The sequence below is a fragment of the Pelodiscus sinensis genome, chromosome 5, assembly GCF_052426305.1.
Source record: "Pelodiscus sinensis isolate ZL-2025 chromosome 5, ASM5242630v1, whole genome shotgun sequence".
NCBI lineage: Eukaryota > Metazoa > Chordata > Testudines > Trionychidae > Pelodiscus > Pelodiscus sinensis.
In genome coordinates this window covers 30115816-30137966 of record NC_143056.1, presented here as the reverse complement: position 1 = coordinate 30137966, position 22151 = coordinate 30115816, and the positions used below count along the sequence as shown (strand labels likewise).

Below are 22151 nucleotides of genomic sequence, written 5' to 3'. Positions count from 1 at the left end.
TGTTGTAAGGCATTTATTTCATTATGTGTTGGAAAGGGACAGTTGTGTCTCCAAAACAGTTACAGAAATAACAATACAGTAAGTACTGTATATTACTCTACTGTTAAAATCAAATATTGTCCATCACAGGTGCTTGGCTAATGAGGAAAAGGAATAAGTTGCCATTGAAATAAATGGTACCAGAGAGAAACAATGCACCATCTTCATTGTCATCGTTACATGGTCAGTCATGCAGTAGAAAAAAACCAAAGAGTAAATACTTTTGGTTTTTACAGTAAGCCACGAATTTTTCTCTTTTATATATTTATATACAAATTAAGTACAAAACTGGTTTTATTTTTTGTAAGTCATTTGTGAACAGGACTGAAGCAAATCACAAAAACATACTTGTTAACACTATAAAGCTGGTTCATGTGTGGACATTACTGTATTTGTGAAAGTCAGCACAAAGAAAAGGTCCCCAAAATGGGTGGCTTTGGACTGGAGACACTAAATTTTAAACATGCCTAAGAGGAAAACAAAGGGATATACAACTCCATTCACATATGAAAGGATTCTTTAAAAAACGGTTGGATTTTAAGGGATTATTTGTAAGGAGAATGCATTTCAGTGGGATGTGCGGTTCTCACAGGGATACACAGGAGTCATGTAAAATACCAAAGAAATGATCAAAAGAAATAAATAATTAAAAAAATACATCTAATACTTTTTTTTGTTTGTTTTTAACAGCACTGACTTTTTACAAGAGATAAACAATTCTCTCATTCTTCTGGACTGCTAATATCTCAAACATAGGAGTCACTACTTTATACTTACATGTATGCACCCTTTTATAATTTTATATATGCTTAGATATATGCATTTTCACATACAAGACTGTTAAATTAATTTATAGCTGAAAACTGCTGTAGAAGGAATGAAAGATAAAGAAAATACAATGTGGATTTCCTTAGAAGGATTAACAGGAAGACCTGTTTTCCATGGGGCTTTATTCATTAGCAAATATAACGGATTCTGGAGCTCTTACTAACTTCCAGGGCACCAATGAAATAGCCCATCAGGAGCCCTAAGTCAGCAAAAGGGATTTGGATTCTGACTATTCACCATCCTTCCCTGTGCAAATAATGACAAGTTGGCTCAAGCCACGGTTCCAAATCTGATGGTGTCACACGGACTATGTCAGTCTCTCTCTCTCACACACACACACAATCTTCTTATAGTGAAGTTGTCATCATCTTACCACTCCAGAAAAGCTTCACTGCAAACAGAGGTTCAGTATAAATCAAACAGTGTCAAAACCATTCCTATGTGCTGGAATATTTCATAACTTTCACTCTACTACATATTTCACTGCACTATTTAGAAACAGATTCACTTAAATATTATTTTAAAACTTAGTAAACCACATGAAAGCCTGTTGAATCTAGTGAAGATATAAACAGACACATGCAGTCACGTGTTCAGCTTTCGATGGCCTGGATCCATAGTGGGGGCAGGGAAATGAAGGTGCAAAAGGATCTATTCTGGTGAGTACATCCGTATGGTACTGGTTTTAAAGTAGCAGATGCAAATAAAATCAACACGCTGATCTAGAAGAGAAAGTGAGTGAGTGTGTGTGTGTAAAAGATTATTTTAAAGGAAACATTTTAATCTACACTGAATGTTTTCTTCAACTTTATTTTTTAAAAGCATTGCAATACTGTGAACGATTTACCTATGAAGGTTATAAAAGCAATACAGCAGTTATTAAAAAGGAAAGGGGGAAAAAGGGAAAGAAAATTGGCAAAGGTAATGCAAGTAAATTACTGCAATTGGACATAAGGTTAACTGACAAATGATGTACTAGAGTTTATTAATAAAAACAATTTTTTGCACAGCTGTGCAGGCTTAGGGTGGTTAGCTAGTTTGTAAAAAAACAACCAAACAAACCACCACACAGATCCACTTGACACTGCTACCACTCTTACAAATTGTGAAGCACATGTTTGCCTAAAGACTGGGAAGTCTGGAAAGTATCAAAGATTGTTTTTCTCAGATACATCTAAGCTTTTGACAAGTTTTACTTTGTTGCCTTTTGGCTGTATCCTACTTCTGTGCAAAACATCAATTAAACATTCGCTGCTTGGATACAGTCCTACATTATCTGAAGAATTCTGGGCTTTATCTTGGGAGATCCTTAGCACCTGCAACTCACACTGAAATCTTAGGGTCAGGCTCTTAAAGTAGGTTTTAACCTACTTAAAAACCAAACAAAAACCAAACCCTTATCAGTGGTTTTCTGTTTGTGCAACCTGTTGCAAATTATTACACCAAAATCTAACAGATCTCCTATACAAGTGCACATGCATTTAGAATTGGGATCTTTGAACCACTTTATCATTCCAATTTTTAAAAAGCCTAGATTTACAAATCAACAGTCTATAAGCTACAAGATGCATCCTATAAGTCAGCCAGCCAGCATCTAAAGCACATAGGATTTGTATACCAAGGTGTGTGGATAAAATAGAAGGAAAATAGTATAGTCCAAATGTATGTTTCTATTTCATGAACCATAACCATTGATCATCACCATAGTTAGGCTGCATTTTAAAACTGCACTTTGAATAAAGCAGTATGTAACTTATGAATAATTTACCATTAAAAACCAAAGCATAATGTGGCAAAAGCAAGTCAGAAGGGTGGACAGATGGATAAATGGTAACAGCTTTCTAATATAGGCTATTCCAATACCATGCAAGTGTTCTCTACAGAAGGACAAATTTTGATATTTCAATTGCAAAACTATCATTGGTTTCCACTGAACCAAGACTTTGAACTTCACAAGCAATTCTGGTCCATTTAAACGAGTAAACATGGAGAAGTGTCAATGAAGTTAATAGAATTACTGAAGATTTACAACAGTTAACAGGACAGAATTTGGCCTATTTTGGGTAATAATTAGAATGATTAATTACCATGGAAATTATATCAATCCATATAATTATGAGTATGTTAAAGTCTGAAACCACAGCAGAATCTCACGAATTCACATACACAAACAGTGGTGTCTCTAATTGTCAGGAAAATTTTAATAGCAAGGGCACTATAGTAAGAACTAATATTACTAAGACTTCATTACTTTTACAAAATATACTATAGAACAAGACTAGTTTACTATGAAGCATTAGCATAACTAAAGCTTGTCTACACTTGCCAAATAAGGCACTGCTTCAGCAAAGCACTTAAACGCTTGTTTAAAGTTATGCATGTGTTTAAGTGTTTTCTGAATAAGGATGATCTTAAATGCATGCTTAAAGCTGAGCACATGCTTGAATGCCTTTACAGTGAAGTAATCTTGGAGTTTTTTGCTACATTTGCTCATGTACTCGGTACATGAATACAAATTTCAATAGTTCATTATTGGTCTTCCAGCTGTACATGTGAACTAGCAAAATTCTACTGTGTGAGTCTACCTGCAAAAACATCATGATTGTAGCTACATGATATTTACTTGGAAATCTCATTGTAATGCTATATCATTAAAGAATATTTGCATGATATTTCTATCCAGTACATTAAAGCGATACCAATACACTAGATAAATAAAAATAAATTATAGAAATTTGTAAAGACATTGTCAGGGAGCATGCTAGTGAACTAAACTTATTTGCTAGTTATTGCCAAAGACTGGATTATGTTTAAATAGGTAAAGTATTTTGTAAGACTTCAGAGAATTACAAAATAAACTTTTAACAATCATTTGTAAACAAGTGTAAAATGCACAATTGTATTTCAGTAGTTTATTTTGGAGAAGTAAAGCAGTGCAAAATAGGCCAACCAAAATTTAGAAGGCAGCCAGGAAAATAAACTCTTATTCAATGTTATAACTAGGAAACAGCATACAGACACTTCAACTGGATCCAACACTCTGATTCATGTAAACACAGTTAGTTTGAAAGGTCTCGTGTTACTAAACTGTATTAAGTATTGATTTTTTTCCTCCCACCACCACCCATTAACGTTTTTCCAATTTAATAAAAGGAGCAAAGGCAAAACTATAAGCATTCCACCCACCTATTACACAAGAGTACCATACAAAAATACATACTGGTGAGTTCCTTCCCAAGGACACCTCTGTTGCAATTGAAACAACAACAACAAAAACTTTGAGCTTGGAAAGGTTTGATCAGTCATGAACATTTTTCTAAGCCCATAATGGTTCCCCTTCTCACTCCCACTTCTGGGACCTAAAACATACAGTACACTGGAATTTTGTAACTATTAAGCAGCCTCAATGTGTACTATGGGTGGGTCAGGTGCCCAAATGAGAACTGATTTGTACACACATCCGGTAACTTTGCCGTATTTGTGCTTCAGATAAATCTAACTCGGCAATCCCAAAGATGAATTACATTCCTTATGGAAAAGTCATAGAATTTAACAGAAACTCATAACTTTTCTACAGGGTTTTTTGTTTTTGTGGGGGGGGAGGGTAGGTTTAAGAGCAATTATTACAGGACTCCATAGGACTTCTCCGTAAAGGAGGGCCACTGTCATATGGCAGTGAGTAATTTTCAAATGCTTAGGCTCATTCCTCCCTGTCTTCCTGCTTTGGCTCCCTCCACTCTCCTAAGTTTGTATCATACCCCTAGCTGTTCCTTCCTGCCACAGTGGCTATCAGATACTAGACTAGTTGGCACTCAGGTGTTGTGGTGATGAGTGCTCTATAAATGCTTTAGACAGACAAAATGGAATTACCAAATCCCAGAGCTTAACTAAGGTGAACTTTTCTTAATAGCATCTTGATGAACATATCCTAGGCATTTCCTAAAGATGTAAAGGTCACAAACCCCATCAAAATAATGTGTATGCTTGAAACCTGTTCTTACAGCAATGACTGATTCAGTTCCTTCCAATTTAGTGTTCACGATTGACAAAAGCTGCAGGAAACATGAAAGGACAGAAGATGCTGCCATGTTGCAGGCAGAGAACATATATTTTAGTTTTGTTACGGTATCTCAGCTGTAAAATATGATCAGACTATGCTAGCGTTCACAAACAACTATACCTACTACTCTTGTAATTTACCTAAATAGCCTCCTCTTGCAGTCCCAGAGAGTAACAGTCTCTAAATCTGAAGAGCCGTCACAGATCACAAGCTTACACAAAACCCGGCTCTATCCAACGTTGCTCATGTTCAACCTTGGTTGAGAATGATTTATGCATAGCCAAGCATTAATGGAGAATAGTGGCTACAAGTCTGAATTACACATGTATTCACAGGATTTACAAGGCTCGTGTACTACTCTGTGAATGTAAAAGTGGTCAATTTGCTGGCCATCTAACAAAAAGCATTCCTAGGCTTTGCCCGAGTGAAATGGAAGGACAATTATTTTTTTAAGCTACAGAATACACTTCAGGGCCTTATGGCAGGCCAAAAGTACAGAGGGCAGTGTTTTATCTACCAAGTCACCCAACTCCTGCCAGTAGCAAGCACCCTTTGCTTTTCAAACTGACCCTTTGCTGGATCAGAAAAGATTCTTTACTGCAATGGCAGCGTTCTTGTGGCAAAATATATTTTGAAGCTGCTTTTATCTCAAACAGTTTGGTCCAAGGAAGAGAATCAGAGTTGGAACTGCAGTCTCCACCTCAGTTTTAAGCAGGAGGGCAGCTGCCACCTGTTCTGATCCATCAAATAAGGTGCAGCCCTAGTGCCTCAGCAAATTGCCAGTGAAGCTCTGGGCAAACCTGCTCTGCTGACACTGAAGCTCACTTGGGTTTCCCTTTCAGGGGTCCAGCTGGAAAAGCACTTGGGAAGTACTCTGGAAAGGGGGAAAATCTCTAGCACAGACACATGCCTTGTTAACTATAATTCTTTCCGGGTCCATGAGGTCTGATTTTAAATGCTGGTCACTGGTGATTACAAATAAAATCTAAAACAAAACGCAAAAGCAACCCTCCCACATTAAGATCTAGTGTTAAAAACACAAGCGTGTGCAAGCTCACTATAGATTTGCAATTGGAATCTGATGAAATGCATCTGGATCATTTCTCTTCCCCATTCCTTTTCAGATCATCTCATCAACAAATCAGGTTAAATCAGTGGAAATTTGTTACACCCTGCTCTGATTCTAGGACCATGATTTGACTCCCCAAAGCTTTTCCTCAGTCCATGGCATTGTCTGGCTATTGAGAGGATGCTTTTGTTGCCAACGTGGCAACACAGTGTTGCTGAAAGCTGGGGGACACTGCCGAGTTGCATCCTAGTCTCTGGTGCTGCAGCTTTACTGAGTTGTTGGTCTCACTTTCCACAATCCAGGAGTCTTTTCCCATCACGCTTCGGCAGCCTGTACTAGCACAGCATGTCCGCTCCCCCACTATGCCACCGGTCTGCTCAGCCACGAGTTTGCTGAAGTTTAGCTGGGTCACCTCTGGTGTCTGGCCCTGCAGGACAGCAGCTATATGGTTCAGGAGGTCTGTGAAGAACTCAGCAACACCCTCATAACCTGAGAAAGGGAAAAAAGCAATGCCGTCATTTCCATCTTTCCATTTCACTGGCTTTATATACAAGTCTCCCTTCTTTCTCCCCTTTTCCTGCACACACAAGGCCCCACGGTAAAAAGTGAACTTTATTTTTCTGGGCACAATTTGGTGCACACAAATGATCATATAAAATCGACACCTGACCACACCCTCAATTAAGTATCCTCATAATTAACTGCAAATGGAAAACTCCACCTCTTAAAAAAATGGCTCCCCCCCAACTACTTTATTTCAAGTTATGATGTTTCTAAGGAAAGTTATTCAGCAACCAGATATCAGCGCATCTGATTGATCATAAAGCCTCATGAAAGAATTCAAGGTACTTGTAAAGTTGTAGCAAAGAGAGTGATGTTCCCCTTATTTTGCTGTAGAAATTATGTTAATTTTTGTTTAAATATTTTAATGAGGTGAATTGTTCTCTCTTAGTTGAATGTCTGATTTCTGCTACCCCCAAACTGTTGTTTTTATATCTTATCTGTCCTTGATTCCACTTTTACCCAAAATTACTGATTATTTGGGACAATGTTGTAGTAAGATGAGGGCCGAAAACATAAGCCCATGCATCACAGGCCTGATTTGAGGCTTGAGGCCTAGTTAACAATGGAGAAAACATGGCTAACATAAAGCAAAGCTAAGCTGTGAGCAAGAGGCCTCAGCTCACAGAACATGGCACAAACGGGGCTGAGAGTGCAAAACACTAATTGTTGCTAGGTACTGACTGAAGAACAATAATTGGTACTGGTCATAAGTGAAAAGCACATGAAATCACTAGCTCATTTAAAAAAGACCATGGTACCCGCTCCTCACAGATACAGACTCAGGTTCAAGAAAGGGTCTAAAATGACAATGATGGATAGAGATGATCTAATCAAACCACAAGGTACAGGGTGATGGGTGGTATCTAAGTAATGTCAGAGGGTAACCTGACATGTCAGCAGTGAGGTGTGACTTGTTGTACCTGTATATAAAGTGGTGTCTTGGGGGAAGACAGCCTTTGAATGACCTAGGGGACAGTGGGACCTCCCACTGATTGAGTCATTCCATTGTGGCAAGTACATATGCGTAGTGGTTCAGTAGAGTCTACTAACAACTATGACTGTACTTCGCTCCACAATAAACCTGGCTTGGCACCTTTGATCCTTATCTGGTTTGTGGTCTTTGGGGCTCTCTTGGGGTCTTCTGTGGAGACTAAGTGCACAAGTGAACACGGCACACATCACTGAGCACACACACAAACAGTCTTCTGGTTATTATCAATGGAGTCAGAGACCTGTGAGGACACCTGACCGGCCCTCTCTGAAGAATTACAAATGTTAGCTATCTTGTATCACCTTATTTCCAGATCTTCCTATGAAGCCTCCTTCTAAAGTACAACTAGGGCTGATCCAAGGTACCCTCTAATTTATATAACACAGTTTAACAGAAGCACCATTATGGCTACTGGGTAAATAACTAATATTGGAAAAATTTCATATGAAATCCATTCACAGGGCACTGTGAAATCAGAGCAAAGAGCATGAAATCACTAAATATATATGTTAAAACATCTGTAATTGTTTGGGTAAAAGTTAGAGAAGGACAAGGAGGGAAAAAACTTTCAAACATTTACATTTGTAATTGCCTTTCCCCTTAAAAAAAAAAAACTTATCCGAATAAAAATAATACTACTAACTGAAAAACATGTGCTAAAATCAGAATCCAAACAGAAATATTTTGGTGACTTTAAATTAAAATGTATTTGTAAGCTGAATATGTGAACCAATTAACTGTTACTGTAATAGGGTCTATTTTGTTTTAGTGACAACTGCAGCTACAAATTGGTCCTTTGATAAGACAACTAATGCACTGTGCATGACCCAAGATGGTAGCTTTTATAATTCAGTTTTCTTAGTAACTTGGAGACTATTAAAAAAAATTCAACCCACTTCACAATGCTGAAGTGCCAGATAACCAATATTAACCATCACTATCTATTATCAGCCAGGGTCTAGCTAAGACTATTAGAATCACAGGAGTGATGTATGAGGGAGTCCATATAAGATTTCTTGCTTATGTAACACCCCCCCCACTTCCCCTCCCAACACACACACATGCATGCAATTAGCCTTTAAATCTACTCAGTGTGCTTCAAATGCCCTGGGAATAAGCCATCTCCATAGTAACTGCTTTAACATGCAGAGAACAGACCCACAGTGCCCTGGGGTGTTTTGGACACACTCAGTTAGAACAAAATCAGACCTATTAGGACTGCACAAGGGAAACTCACAAGGAAGTTGTTCTTAATTTGTTATGGCCATAGGACAGAGACAGCTATTAACTCCTGGTACCAGCATAAGACATTATAAACACCTGGACATCATCTGAACAGCAATGTGCAGAATCTACATAGAGATTAAAATGAGCAAGTTAACCACACGGGGAAGTAAAGAAGGGTCTGTTGGAGCAGAGAGGAAAACTCCATTATGGTTAAACAGTATGACTATAATTCTTCTGACTCAGTACAAAGAAACCCTGCACACAGCCCCTACCTAGTTGCTTGGTGCTGTTCACGCACACAGCTATTTTGACTAGATAACTGGGGGGAAAAGGACTGCACATTTACATTCAGAAGATCAAGCAGAAGGATGACTTAATTAAGTTGGAAGACATTTTAAGCAGCTGGGGTTTACGCTGCATCAAGGAATAGTGACAGCACATACTTTTCATAAGCCTCTAAGTGGGGGCCATTCCAGTGAAATCCATTCCAAGCAAAACAGTTGCACTTGCTTATACAAAGTCTGAATGTGGCCCTATGTAGGAACAAAGTGGATAATACAGGTGTTCAGTATGACATCACTGAACATATGAAGGAAGCCCTCACAAAACTAGCGGCACGGCTAAACCAACAACCAAGTCTCCTGTCCTGAACTTTGGGGGTGTTCCGATTCAGCTCTAGATTTGGAGACTCAGGTTCATCTCTGCTCAGCTCTGCGAAATTATTAATATTCCCAAGCTAATACTGCAAATGCTAAGGACTGCAAATGCTAAGGACCTGTTTTTTAAATGGGTACCTTCACTCACACATATCCAATGCAGAGTACAGGCAGTCCCCGGGTTACGTACAAGATAGGGACTGTAGGTTTGTTCTTAAGTTGAATCTGTATGTAAGTCGGAACTGGCGTCCAGATTCAGCCGCTGCTGAAACTGACCGCCAGTTCTGACTTACATACAGAATCAACTTAAGAACCCCAGGCGTCCCCAAGTCAGGTGCTGCTGAAACTGATCAGCAGCTGATTCCAGGAAGCCCAGGGCAGAGCAACTCTGCCTCGGGCTTCCTGTAGTCAGTGCTGGTCAGTTTCAGCAGAAGCTGACTTGGGGACGTCTGGGGCAGAGCAGCTGGGGTGCTGCTGGGTTGCTCCAGTAGCGCCGCTCCTCGGTGCTACTGGACCAACCCAGCAGCACCCCGTCTGCTCTGCCCCAGGCGTCCCGATTCAGCCGCTGCTGAAACTGACCAGCAGCGGCTGAATCAGGACCTGGGGCAGAGCAGCTGGGGTGCTGCCGGGTTGGTCCAGTAGTGCCCAGAGCAGCGCTGCAGGACCAAATCGGCAGCGCCCCAGCTGCTCTGCCCCAGGGTCCAAAACAAAAGCCTGGTCTGCTGGGGGGGGGGGCCACACTAGCTGCGCCCCCCCCCCAGCAGACCAGGGACACGGGGAGCAGAGCCGCAGCGGCAGCGGGGTGCCGCGCCTCTGAGGCTTTGCTCTGGCAAAGTCTCAGAGGCGCGGGACCCTGCCGCGGCTGCAGCTTCAGTCCCGGTGCCTGTGGTCTGCTGGGAACGGTCCCCAGCAGACCACAGACACCGGGACTGAAGCGGCAGCAGCGGCGGTTCCCCGCGCTTCTCAGGCTTTGCCAGAGCAAAGCCTCAGAGGCACGGCACCCCGCTGCCGCTCTGTTCCCCGTGTCCGTGGTCTGCTGGGGGGGGGGGGGCGCGCAGCTAGTGTGCCCCCCCTCCCAGCAGACCAGGCTTTTGTTTTGGACCCTGGGGCAGAGCAGCTGGGGCGCTGCCGATTGGTCCTGCAGCGCTGCTCTGGGCACTACTGGACCAACCCGGCAGCACCCCAGCTGCTCTGCCCCAGGTCCTGATTCAGCCGCTGCTGGCAAATCTTTGCCGCTCTGGCAAAGCCTCAGAAGCGCAGGGAACCGCCGCTGCTGCCGCTTCAGTCCCGGTGCCTGTGGTCTGCTGGGGACTGTCCCCAGCAGACCACAGGCACCGGGACTGAAGCGGCAGCCGCGGCGGGTTCCCGCGCTGTGCCCCTGGTCTGCTGGAGATGGTCTCCAGCAGACCAGGGGCACCGGAGCAGCTTACGAACGGGGCTTTCTCGTCCCGGAGCCCGCAGGTAGCAATCCGCCACCTCGACCTCTGGGGCGAGAAAGCCCTGTTTGTAAGTGCGGATCCGACGTAAGTCAGATCCGCGTAAGTCGGGGACTGCCTGTACCCATTTTTTGTGTAGTCACCTATGCACACAGGAGAAAATAGTCCCTGCCTTGTTCACATCCACAAAATACACCTATCCAGAGAGAACTGATACACTCAACCTCTGTCTAACACACACAGAGTCTATACCTTACATGTGCAGATGACAGTGCACAAGAAGAGTACACACAGAAATCCACTGAGGCAAGCAGAAGCCAGGTTAAAGCAACACGGAAAATCAAGACTTATGAAACCTTTTGCACTTTTCCAGCTGTCTTAGATCACGTCAAAACCACATGCTACTTTACAATTGTCTAATCGTTGAAGATCTCAATGTTTAGCTACAGCCAAGTCCACAGCAGTTTGCAGCACAGGAAAGACAGTAGGCAACTTCACCTTTTAAGTCTATTTACTAAACATAGCAGGTGGCAGATGATGTCCTTCTACAGATATATCTGCTCCAAACTGATTACGTTAAATCAGTCCCAAGATCGCAGCAATGGCTCGGGGAAGTGACAGATTTAAAAAAACGTTGAATCTGGCTGCAGCAGAAGCAGGAAGATCTGAGGATGAACTGACCCTGGCTTTGGCCTGGTTTATCCCATGCTGCCATGCGTGACTGTGCTGAGGACATCTATAGGGATCCTTTAAGGTGGACTTATACACTCCATTGCATATAATAAACAGAGGGGCATGTTTGCAAACCACTACACCTGCATGGATCCTGCCTAGTCAAACTTCCATCCCCCTCTGGCAAGTCGGGTGTACAGAACAGACACTGCACTGGTGGCATGATGCACTCCTTCATGCAATGGATGAAAATTGTGTGTCCAGTCTGATATTATGAGATCCATCAGCTTCCTTCAATACTATTCACCACAGAGTGTTGCTGACTCATTTCCAGATTTTAGGAGGAGTAAGATGGTTCTCAATGTTCGTTCTCAATGAGCCACTCCCAGAACGTAGAGCTCATTGAGGAACCCCAAAGGCACTGTTCACTGGAAGTTCCACTGGGCTCCCTCTTGTCACCCCAATTGCACAAAGTGTATAAGAGACCAATAGCAAAGAGGCTGGGCTATGGGACACTCTGTAGTCTGAAGACACCACGCTACAAGACTCCAGCTTGCCTGACTCAACCAGTGCAGTCAAATGCCTATGCCAGTGGCTAGGTGAGTGTGGCATAGATGAGAGCTATCTGGCTAAATCAAAATAAGCCTGGAATGACATTGGTAGATTGGGGAAAGCAAATGGCAGTTGAGGATATCTCCCCACCATGTGTTTATGCCATTTGTGACTTGAGTTCACAATCTGGGGGTACTTTTGGATCACCAGTAGGGATGTTAGATATCATGTAATTGAATAGTCATGTAACCACAAAGTATTATCAGTCACCTGACTATCTGATAGTCCCCAGGGACAGGGACAGCAGCCAGTGTGCTCCTAGCCCCACTCCTAGTGAGCCTCCTGCCACTCTGCGCTGCTGCCTCTCTATGAAGGTGCAGGGTGCCAGGTAGGAGCTGGTCCGCAAGGGAAGCCAGTTTAAAAGCCTATCCGAGGCAGCAGTAGTGGAAAAGTGTGTGTGGGGGGGGGGGGGGGGGGCAGGGGGGCAGGAGAAAGAGAGAAGCAGGTAGATCCAGTGCTTGTGCTTGCTTGCTTAAAGCCAGCTCCTCATGGGCACCAGCTCTTACTCCCTCCCCCTTGCTGCCTCTGATTCAGTGCTCCAGGATCTAGGTTGGCTGCCTGTGGCTTTAAAGTGGTGCTCTTTCTTTTAACATAAGGCCCTGAACGGCTTGGATCCTGGCTACCTACAAGACTGTCTCTCCTTGTAATACCGTCACCACTCTGCTGCAGTCAGCAGAGCTGCTTGAGAGCTGTGCTACCAGGGCTCCAACAGAAAGGGTTATTGGAAAGAGGTCCTCTGTACATGAGCTTAAACCTGGGCCTTCTTGGCTGGAAATAATACCTTGAGGGCACACTGGAAGGCCCATCTCTGTACCCAACCATTTGGGGAAGAAGCAGCATGCTAAGGGCTGATACCTGTGGAGAAAGAGTATTGTTTGAATTTGTTTTTATGGTGTTTGGGCATTTTCTTAACTGGGGCAGTGGATTATTTCTGAATTGACCACATTTTTGACCCCTAGAGATTAGGACACAGGTTTTTATTTTCTTACAAATCTAAAGTAAGTACATATTATAATGCCAAATGCCAGCCGCACCTCCAAAATGGCTGCACTGCTTGATTAACAATTTTAAGAATGTGAAACAAAAAAACACACACACATAAAAAAAGTTACTGCTTCTCTGCTCTTTCAAAGGGGCAACATATTTCTTTGCTTCATTGTCCATAATACCTATTTACAGAGAATAAACCATGGATACAATCCCCCTTCAAAGCACAAGCTATCAAGCAGCTCAAAATGCATGACACTAAGTGAATTTCTAATGCATAGTTCAAGATTCAACCTCATGCTGCAAGTATAACAGAGAAGATATGGTGCAGTGCACAATGATTCCACACGTTCCAGGGGTGTTTCTGCCTCACTGAGGAAGCACTCCTCACTTTAAAGAGTTAAGCTTGTGGCTAGTTGTCACCCTATCCGGGACTCAGCAGGAGAGAAGAGAGGTTGAAGTTTAGGTGATTAGAAGCACCACTGAAAATCACACTTGATGCTCTGCACTACACTTTTTTTCAAATCTTTTGTCATTTGTTTATAGCTCACATGAACACCAGGAGCGTGGGAAACATGAAAAAGGGCAGAACCATGTGGCAGAGAATCCTAAAGAGTAGCTGGGGAATTGCAGACAAACATGGAGAGATCAGATGTTTAAAAAGAAAGTCTTGTATTTATGGTGAGGAAAGACAACACAGATCCAACAGGAGGGGATCAGATCCAATACTGACATCCATCACATTAAAATGACTTCATTTTCATCAAGATCCTGTAGTTCTACCTACTTCTCAGAGAGAAGAGGAATCAGGACTGAAAGATTAGGAAGGAGCTGGTTTGTGACAGGATCTCTATTTTTAGACGTGCTCTACACTATTACAAAAATGTGAAACCCATTGTAGTGGAACATCCACCAGGATTTAAATAGTCTTGCATAAGTCACATGAAGCTAACACCACTAATAAGATCAAGATGTCAAATGAAAATCAGACACAAGGCAATAGCTCCTGAGCTATGGATGATGCATTCATTGGCCTGACCCACGCAATACTGATTCAGATGTTCCACAGGTTGGAAAGTATTTTTTCTGGTTTCTGAGCTGTATCCTGCACTAGCAGGACAAGGAGAAAAATATCAAATTAAACCTGATTATGAATATTGTTATAATTCAGGGTTCAACTACAGCAGTGTTTCTTAAACTCACAGGTATGCCGTGACCTCTTCATTGTTTTTGTCTTTTTTTGGTCTGACAACAATTATTTTTTTAAGAAAATGTTCATAGGTGTTCCGCATAAAAAAATACTATTGTTTGGTGTGCCGTGGTCTCAAAAAGTTTAAGAAACACTCAACTACAGCAACTCATTAGGATACAGAACTAGATGGAATGCTGGGTGATCTGCTACGGCAATTTCTGTGCTCCTAGGATTCCAGCATCTTTCTCATATCAACTATTCCCAGTTGTGGCTCCTAATTCCCCACAAAATGGATATCTTTTAAATGTATTGCACAGGGACAGATTGTTGAGTGTAGCAGACTGAGGGTTGAAAGTTTCCTAACAAGCAATGTCTTGGGATCAGAGAGCCCAAAAGAGGGCCACCCTTGGGAACCTGTTTAAAACCGAACACACTGCAGCCACCTGCACTGTTAGGGCTAGGGTGCAACCCTTGATAGATCAGGTCCTGCTACGCAGTACACCAGTGGTCTTCCATGTGACTACATATGAAGCAGTGCATGTTGAGGTCCAAAGGGGCCTGTATGGAAGAGGATGACAGCCATGGAGTATCACTGGCTATCCAGCCACACACTGCCCGTCCTGAGCCTACAGCTCTAATTACTACTTGTGCCGTTGAAATGTTAGATGAGGAATCAATTGCTACCACTGGATTGCAGGATAATCTGCCTTCTGCTATACTCTTTCTTACTTTGAGAGACAGCCATCTGAGTGACGTCCATGGACACGCAATACTAGTTCACACTCAATGCACACAATATGGCATCCATACAGCTTAATGAAAACTGAAAGGTCTCTCTTACCTGGGAATGCATTGATATCAATGACTGCATGCTGGCCAGTTTGATTGTTAATGATAATGTCAATCCCAAAGAGGGAAACCCCCAGCGCCTGTCTCAGTGCCTTGGATATCTCCCGGATGACGTCATCATTTGGCCGTTCAAACACACCTTCGATTTTATCCAGCTACAGTGAAAAAGACAAAGAGAAACCACTGAGGGGCTCTGAAGTGGGCTCTCTTTTCAGTGTATGTATTATTTACAGAGCTTCCCTGTTCTACATCCTCTAGGACCCAACTGCAGGGAAGCCCATTGCACGAAAGAATGAACGAAAGAAGCCAAAAGAACTTTTCTGTGATTCTGCATCCGGTATATATTAAAAATCAGACTCACAGAGTACAACAGAAGAGCTTGATTCTCTATTTGTTAAACTGATTTTACACTGACGTAATTCCATGGAGATCAATGGATACACACACCAACACAAAACTGAATGGAGAATTAGGCCCAGTATCTTAAATATTAGACATAAATTTTAAAAGAAAAAGAAAAGCGAAGCCTCTGCTTCTGCACTGCAGCTTTTCTGCCTTTCATCCTGTACTGTAACAAGGTCGGGTCAGAGGCATACAATGTGAGCCCTAGATTAAGGCGGTCTTTTTTCCCCTGGGTAAACTGGCAGGGGCTGGCCTAGAACTAGTAGGAACTTTCCAGAAGCAGTCAGAGCAATCAGGCCAGTTAGAACACCTGGTGCTAATTAGGAGCCTTGCCCAGCTAAGCAGGCAGGCTAATCAGACCACCTGGGGCCAATCAAGAACCAGTTGAAACTGGTTTAAAAGGGTTCCTCTTCTGGTAGTTCAGAGGCATGCATAAAGCAAGCAGCAGCCAAAGAACTGAGAGGGAGAGGAGTCTAGGTGAGAGCTGGAATCTGCATGGCAGGAAGAGTGTGTTGGAGGAGCAGGATAAATTGCTCAGGTACCAGAGGAAAGGCACAGGGAGGGATTGTTTGGGGAAGTGGCCCACGGAAGTAGTTGCCAGATGAGGAGTAAAACAAACCCCATCTGTTACTGCTGCATTAGGGTCCCTGGGCTGGAACCCGGAGTAGTGGGTGGGCCCAGGTTTCTCCCCTAGCCCTTCTCACACCAGTACAGAGTCTGTCCCTAGCTAGGGAGACCAGGACTAGAGAGGGGGTTTCACCCCCATATTATGGACTAGCCTGTGATGAGTATGGCTCAGTAGGCTGTGAACCCTCCCTCTCCTGAAGAGAAAGAGGCCATGTGGTGGGACACAGCGAGCCTCTGAGGCCAAACACTATCTGCCAGAAGTGGCACAGCCAGAGCTCTGCCATAGTGCATTTGTTAAGCCAATATAAAATTAAACTCGTCTGCAGGGATTGATAAATGGCTGACAAGGAGAATTACTTAAGAGAAGATGTTAAGGTGCATTACTACTTTGCTCAGTGTTTTGGGGCACTGCTCAGGACAGTGACTTAATAAGAGAGGTCTCTTGTATGGGTTGGAAGTCTCAGGTCACTTTGAAGGTGAAATTTAACCTCCCTCATTTCTTAGCAAAGAGACTGAGCCATACAAGTACAGTTTTGTGTATAGAACAGCTGTGTACGCATCCAAAACATAAGCATAAACATTAACTCATCACAAAATTTAGCCACTGGAAGGGATTTATGATTAATTCATTGTCACCAATAACATTTAGCGTGCCAATTATTGGTACTTTAGTCACTGTGTTAATCTTCTGACTACAAACCAACTAGACAAAAAAGAGAAGAATATGGAAACACACTACAGGCCCAGTCCTGCTAGACTATTTCAAAGGGAGTTGAGAGTGCTCAGCACCATACAGGAGATGGTCTTACCATAGCTATTAACAGTGCTAGACAAACACAGTAAGGGTATGTTTGGAGTTAGGGTACTCTGTCAAAGAAATAGGGGAGGCCTACTGGACCGAGCTCAGGAGTGCATAGATGCTTGGGCAACTCCCTTGACGTCTCTGCTTTGCATTTTCCCTGTTTGTCAAATGGGGATAACATTGCCTTACCTCACAGGAGTGCTTAAAGGATTCAGTAAGGCTTATCAAGCTCTCATGAGATGAAAGGTACTAGAAATGATTACTCAAGACCTTTCCTTTCCCCAGCTGGACTAGCTTTCATTTGAGATAAAATGCCACAAAGCAGCAGACAGACAGACATGCAGCAGCATTTCTGCTTCCACAACAGAAAGGAGAAAAACTTTGTAAGGGATATTAAAGGATGCTTTAAATTATGCTGGTTCTAAGCAGCAAACAGATGTCAATTTACTAGCCGGGAGCTAACAGCATAATTTATATGCAAGAGTCACCATTATTTATTAATAGTTTAAGAGATTAGTTTTCTGTCAGACTTGAGTACTTACTGCTGTTAAGACAGAGGAGGATTCTGGCTTCGACACATTGTGGCTGTTGAAAAATATTGATTCTCTATCTGCAATTAAAAAGGAAATTATAAAGAATTAGCACTTGGATTTAAATTTTTAGAAGATTTGTTTATACCATATGTAACACTAGGTGGCAGTGCAGCCCAGGGAATTAATCCTGCTCAATAGCTGAAAACATCTTTATGTTATCCCTTTATGCCTTCATATTACAATCTCTCTGAGTCTCTGGCCCAAGCTGGGGAAGCCAATGACCCAACCACCAGACCAAATTTGTTAATGAATCCCAGTCATGGGCCACCTGAGGCATGTCACACATATACTAAGATGACAGCTCTGTCATGCAAGGCTTCTTCTTGCACCTAGGCACCTGCCCATGACAGAAAACCTAGTCTGAGTCCCACACAGCTTCCAAATGTGAAGACATAGAACAGGTAAATAAAGTGTGTGTCTGCCTGTGAGGGTAAAATACAGAACTGTTTCTGCAGTCAAGTTCATTAAAGAATATTTTCTGTAAGATAATTAAATCATTCGTAGGACATTGTTAGGAATTAAAGTAACCATTCAACTGGAAATGTACAAGATTTCATTTACATGACAGATGGGGGGGGGGGAGAGAGAATATTTTACGGTTGGACTAGAGACACTCAAGTAAGTGCAGGGGACATGTAAATTATACCTCTCTGTACCCAAGGTGGACCCCCATGACCCAGAGGAGGGTAAGCAGTCTTGTTGCCACCTAGATTCCCTTAGGGATTCGACTCACAAACAGGAAGGGCCTTTAATTTGAAGACACCACAGCAGCCCTGCTATGGAGGCTGCTCAGGGAATTGTATTAGCACAGGGGTTCTCAGACTGCATTGCACCATGATCCTCTGCTGACAAAAAATACTAAATCCCCCCAGGAAGGAGAGACTGAAGTCTGAGCCAGCCTGAGTTCTGCCCCTGCAATGGGGGCTGGGGCCAAAGGGCTTCAGTCCCAGGTAGGGGTCCTGTAACTTAAGCCCTGATGCCCAACTCTCAAGCCCTCAAGCCTGGGTGACGGAACTCAGACTTCCTGGAGCCAAACCAAAACCTAAGCCAGCCCTAGAGACCCCAATGAAAGAGAGGCATGACCCACTTTGGTGTCCTGACCCACTGTTTGAGAGCCACTATATTAGCACATCCTCTGGCCCTGCAACCCCCTTCCCCCCCCCCCCCCGAAAGGCAATTTACTCTCCTACAGGGCCCCTCCAGGAGAGGGGATGTTGTGATAGCTTTCCATCATGACAACCTGTTCTCTTGGGCTTACCAGAGGCCACCACCCTGTGTACGTAAAGCCAGAAGTCAATCTGGAACAGCACCAAAGCACACGGAGTGCTGAATGTGTAGGGTTATCACACATTTGCTGTGTGATATAAGGTATATTTCTATGGGGCTGCTCCCTCTTCAGACTGGACCAAGGCAGCTAATCAGCCACAGGATTATTGTACTTCATCATAGGAAAGATGCAGGAATCACAGGAGACAAAGCAAAAACAATCTGTGAGCTTTGGCAACAAGCTAGAAAGCGGTATTCAAGATTAGAGGCAGGTGGTAAGTCCTAGATTTAATTCATCTGTGGCCTTTTTTCAGTGGGGCTCAGCAGTGGTCTCTTCCAGAGATGGGGTGCTCAGCAGCTCTGAAAGTCAGCAAGGGTGTGCTTAGCTATCCATAACCATGCACATCCCTGAGAAGCACGGGAAGCTTAGAGTTACACTTGGGCAAAAATGGCGGGACACAACCAAATCTGACCTAGCTGAGGCAGAAAAATCCCACTGCAAAGACTTGGAGTTTAACTGCAGAGCTGAGGCCCTTCGCCTCAGGAAAACACAATGCAAGATGCACTTTAAAATATAAGCTTTTTAAATAAAGTGAATGTCAAGGTAAGTCCCAAGTTATTGTTTCAAAAGAGACTCATCCCTTCTAGAGTTCCACATGACCTTTCTAACCAATGCAATCCTTCTAGCCAGAGGAAAGAATGCCAGACAGGAGTGCAGGGAGCACGAAAAAAGGCAGAAGCAAAGAAGCAGCCCCTGAAGGAAAAAGGCAAACCTCCCACAAGCCCCTGAAGGAAAATGACAAACCTCCCAAAAGCTCTCTAGTAAGGATGCTGTCTGGCCAGCTTCATTCTTCTTGTTCCAGTGCTAATCACTGAAGGAGGAAGTAATGCTCAGGGGCTAAGGCAGTGGGCAGGCAATAATTCTTGATGGGGAAGGCTTTTGGTAATATTTTGGTAAGTGGGGCCTGGGATGGAGGTTGGGTACAGAAGGGAGATCAGATTAGGGGACTGGAGTGCAGGAGAAGGTGTGGGGTCTGAAAGGGAGTTTGAGTGAAGGAGGGGAACTGAGACCTAGAGGCAGAGGATTGGAGTGCAGGGTCTGGTAGAGGATATGGTGCAAGAGAGAATTATGGCCTGGGGGAGAAGTTTAGGAGAGGATGAAAAGTCTGTGATAGGGAGAGTGCAGAGGGTCTATTTACATCTTTGCCCAAGTGTAACTCTAAGCTGCCCATGCATCTCAGGGATGTGCATGGTTATGGATAGCTAAGCACACCCTTGCTGATTTTCAGAGCTGCTGAGCACCCCATCTCTGGGAGAGACCACTGCTGAGCCCCACTGAAAAAAGGCCACAGATGAATTAAATCTAAGATTACCACCTGCCTCTAATCTTGAATACTGCTTTCTAGCTTGATGGAAGGGAATGGAGTGCTGGGTCCAAGAGGGGGTATGGGTGCAAGAGAAGATTCTGGTCTGGGAAGGGGTTTAGGAGGGGCTGCAGGGTCTGGGAGGGAAGCAGAAGAGTACCCACGGCAGGCTCTGGCAAGAGGTGCTTACACCTAGGCAACTTCCAGCCAGCAGCCCCAGACCACTGACTGGCTCTCTGAGCTGTGGGGGAGGAGGCTGCCCCCTCCAGCAAAATCTCTTGGCACCTATTGGCAGGTTTCCAGCCAACAGAAACAGAGATGGGGGGGAAGGGGGAGAGAGCCTATTGAAGCCTCTTCCTCCCCCACCACACCACAGCATAGAGTCACAGGGAGCAGTTAGCCACTTTGACTGCAGGGGCAGGCGCAGGCCAGATCAAAAGGCTTGGCAGGCAGTATCTTGCCCACCCCTGAGCTAGGGCCAAGCAGCAGAAATTCAAATATCCTGTCTCTGCTCCTACTCTATAAGGATTCACATTTCTGTAGTCAGCTACTGCAGACTCTTGAAACAGTCAGACCTGCTTGATCCCTTGTTTCTAACATGTCCCTTGCCAGCAGTGGATTTTGAGCCAAGAAATCCAGACTTGGAATCCAGAGATTCATTCAAACCAGTGTGCAAATTTCATTTTTAAAAGGGGTTCAAAGTATCTTTAAAATATTAGACTACTAACCTAAATGTCTGCATTAATGCACTGTCCTTCATACACATGCCTTAAAATTAGTTGATACTTCAGTACATTTCCCTAATGCTAATTTCACTATTTCTTTCATACTAGTCCCATTGCTAAACTTTTTCTGATTCCTATGATCAAATGAATGTAGTTCTCAATTCCTCAGTCTTCCCAACAGAAAGCTGTTCTTCTTCCAAAAAGGAAATTCCAGCAGACTCAATTAATACCCTTCAAACTTGTGTTGATTTATAACTGTAGCTATTGATAACTACAGGAGGACTATTAGCCAAGTAGTTCTATTCTGCTTATCCCAAAAATAGTTGCCAAGTGGAACCAAATGAAAATAATCAACTATTTTCCCTGAGAATTTCAAGAACTGGCCTTTACATCTATAAACCAAGAGGCTCCTGCACGGGAGAACTCAACTGTTCGTACTTTAAACACACACACAAAATGAACAAGGTAAAGTCGGGGCAGGAAGTTCCAAATTGATGGAATCCAGGAATTTCCCTCTATCTTGCCATTATAACTCAAGAGCAAATGACAAATGGAAATACTGAGTGTTTAGAGAGTTTCTAGTAAAGCACCTTTCTCCACTTCCACAATGACATAAAACACAGCTTTTAACAGATTGAAGATTCAGGTTAATTTCACAAACATTTACTATAACAATATGTATTCCAGTGCAGATGAGTTATCTCCCTTCCTGTTGAAATAACACAGAGGAGGAAGTACAGCATGTAAAAAAAGCAGATGCTTTAATTTTAGCAGCCTATTCAAAAACATTTTTCATTCAGGAACTCTGCCGCCAAAGGCCTCTGAGCACTTGCTAGCAGTTCAGCTGGTGCATGCAGGCACTTTACCTGAAATGCCTGCTGAGAAGTTCTTTAAAGATGGTCTTTTTACCACAGTGTAGGACTCCCCGACCACAAACACTTTATACAGCACAGCGTTGTGATTGATGAAACTCTGAATCACACAGGGGGGCCGGATGGCCTTGAGGCCTTCTTGGTTGAATATGATTGCCATCTGAAATACAAAATGCAAACAGTTCTCTCCACAAGGATTTGAGCTTTCATTTATTTCCCATTTTTCTGTTGTCTGGTTGAACTATGTGATGTGGGAGAAAATCTATTCAGGGATAATCACCAAGAGCAATCCCCTCTCAGCAACTAGCTTCTCTTTTA

General features: G+C 43.2%; 1 protein-coding gene across 1 annotated transcript in view; it reads right to left on the bottom strand.

The window, feature by feature from the left end:
• Nucleotides 1-22151, bottom strand: part of ITPK1 (inositol-tetrakisphosphate 1-kinase) — a 207895-nt gene continuing 185744 nt past the window's right edge. The window contains exons 7-10 of the mRNA XM_006133665.5: nt 21828-21993; nt 17556-17623; nt 15175-15337; nt 1-6485 (exon numbers count right to left, since the gene is read on the bottom strand). Of these exons, the coding sequence (XP_006133727.1) occupies nt 6166-6485; nt 15175-15337; nt 17556-17623; nt 21828-21993 (717 nt within the window). The 3' untranslated portion in view covers nt 1-6165. The remainder of the gene's footprint in view (nt 6486-15174; nt 15338-17555; nt 17624-21827; nt 21994-22151) is intronic.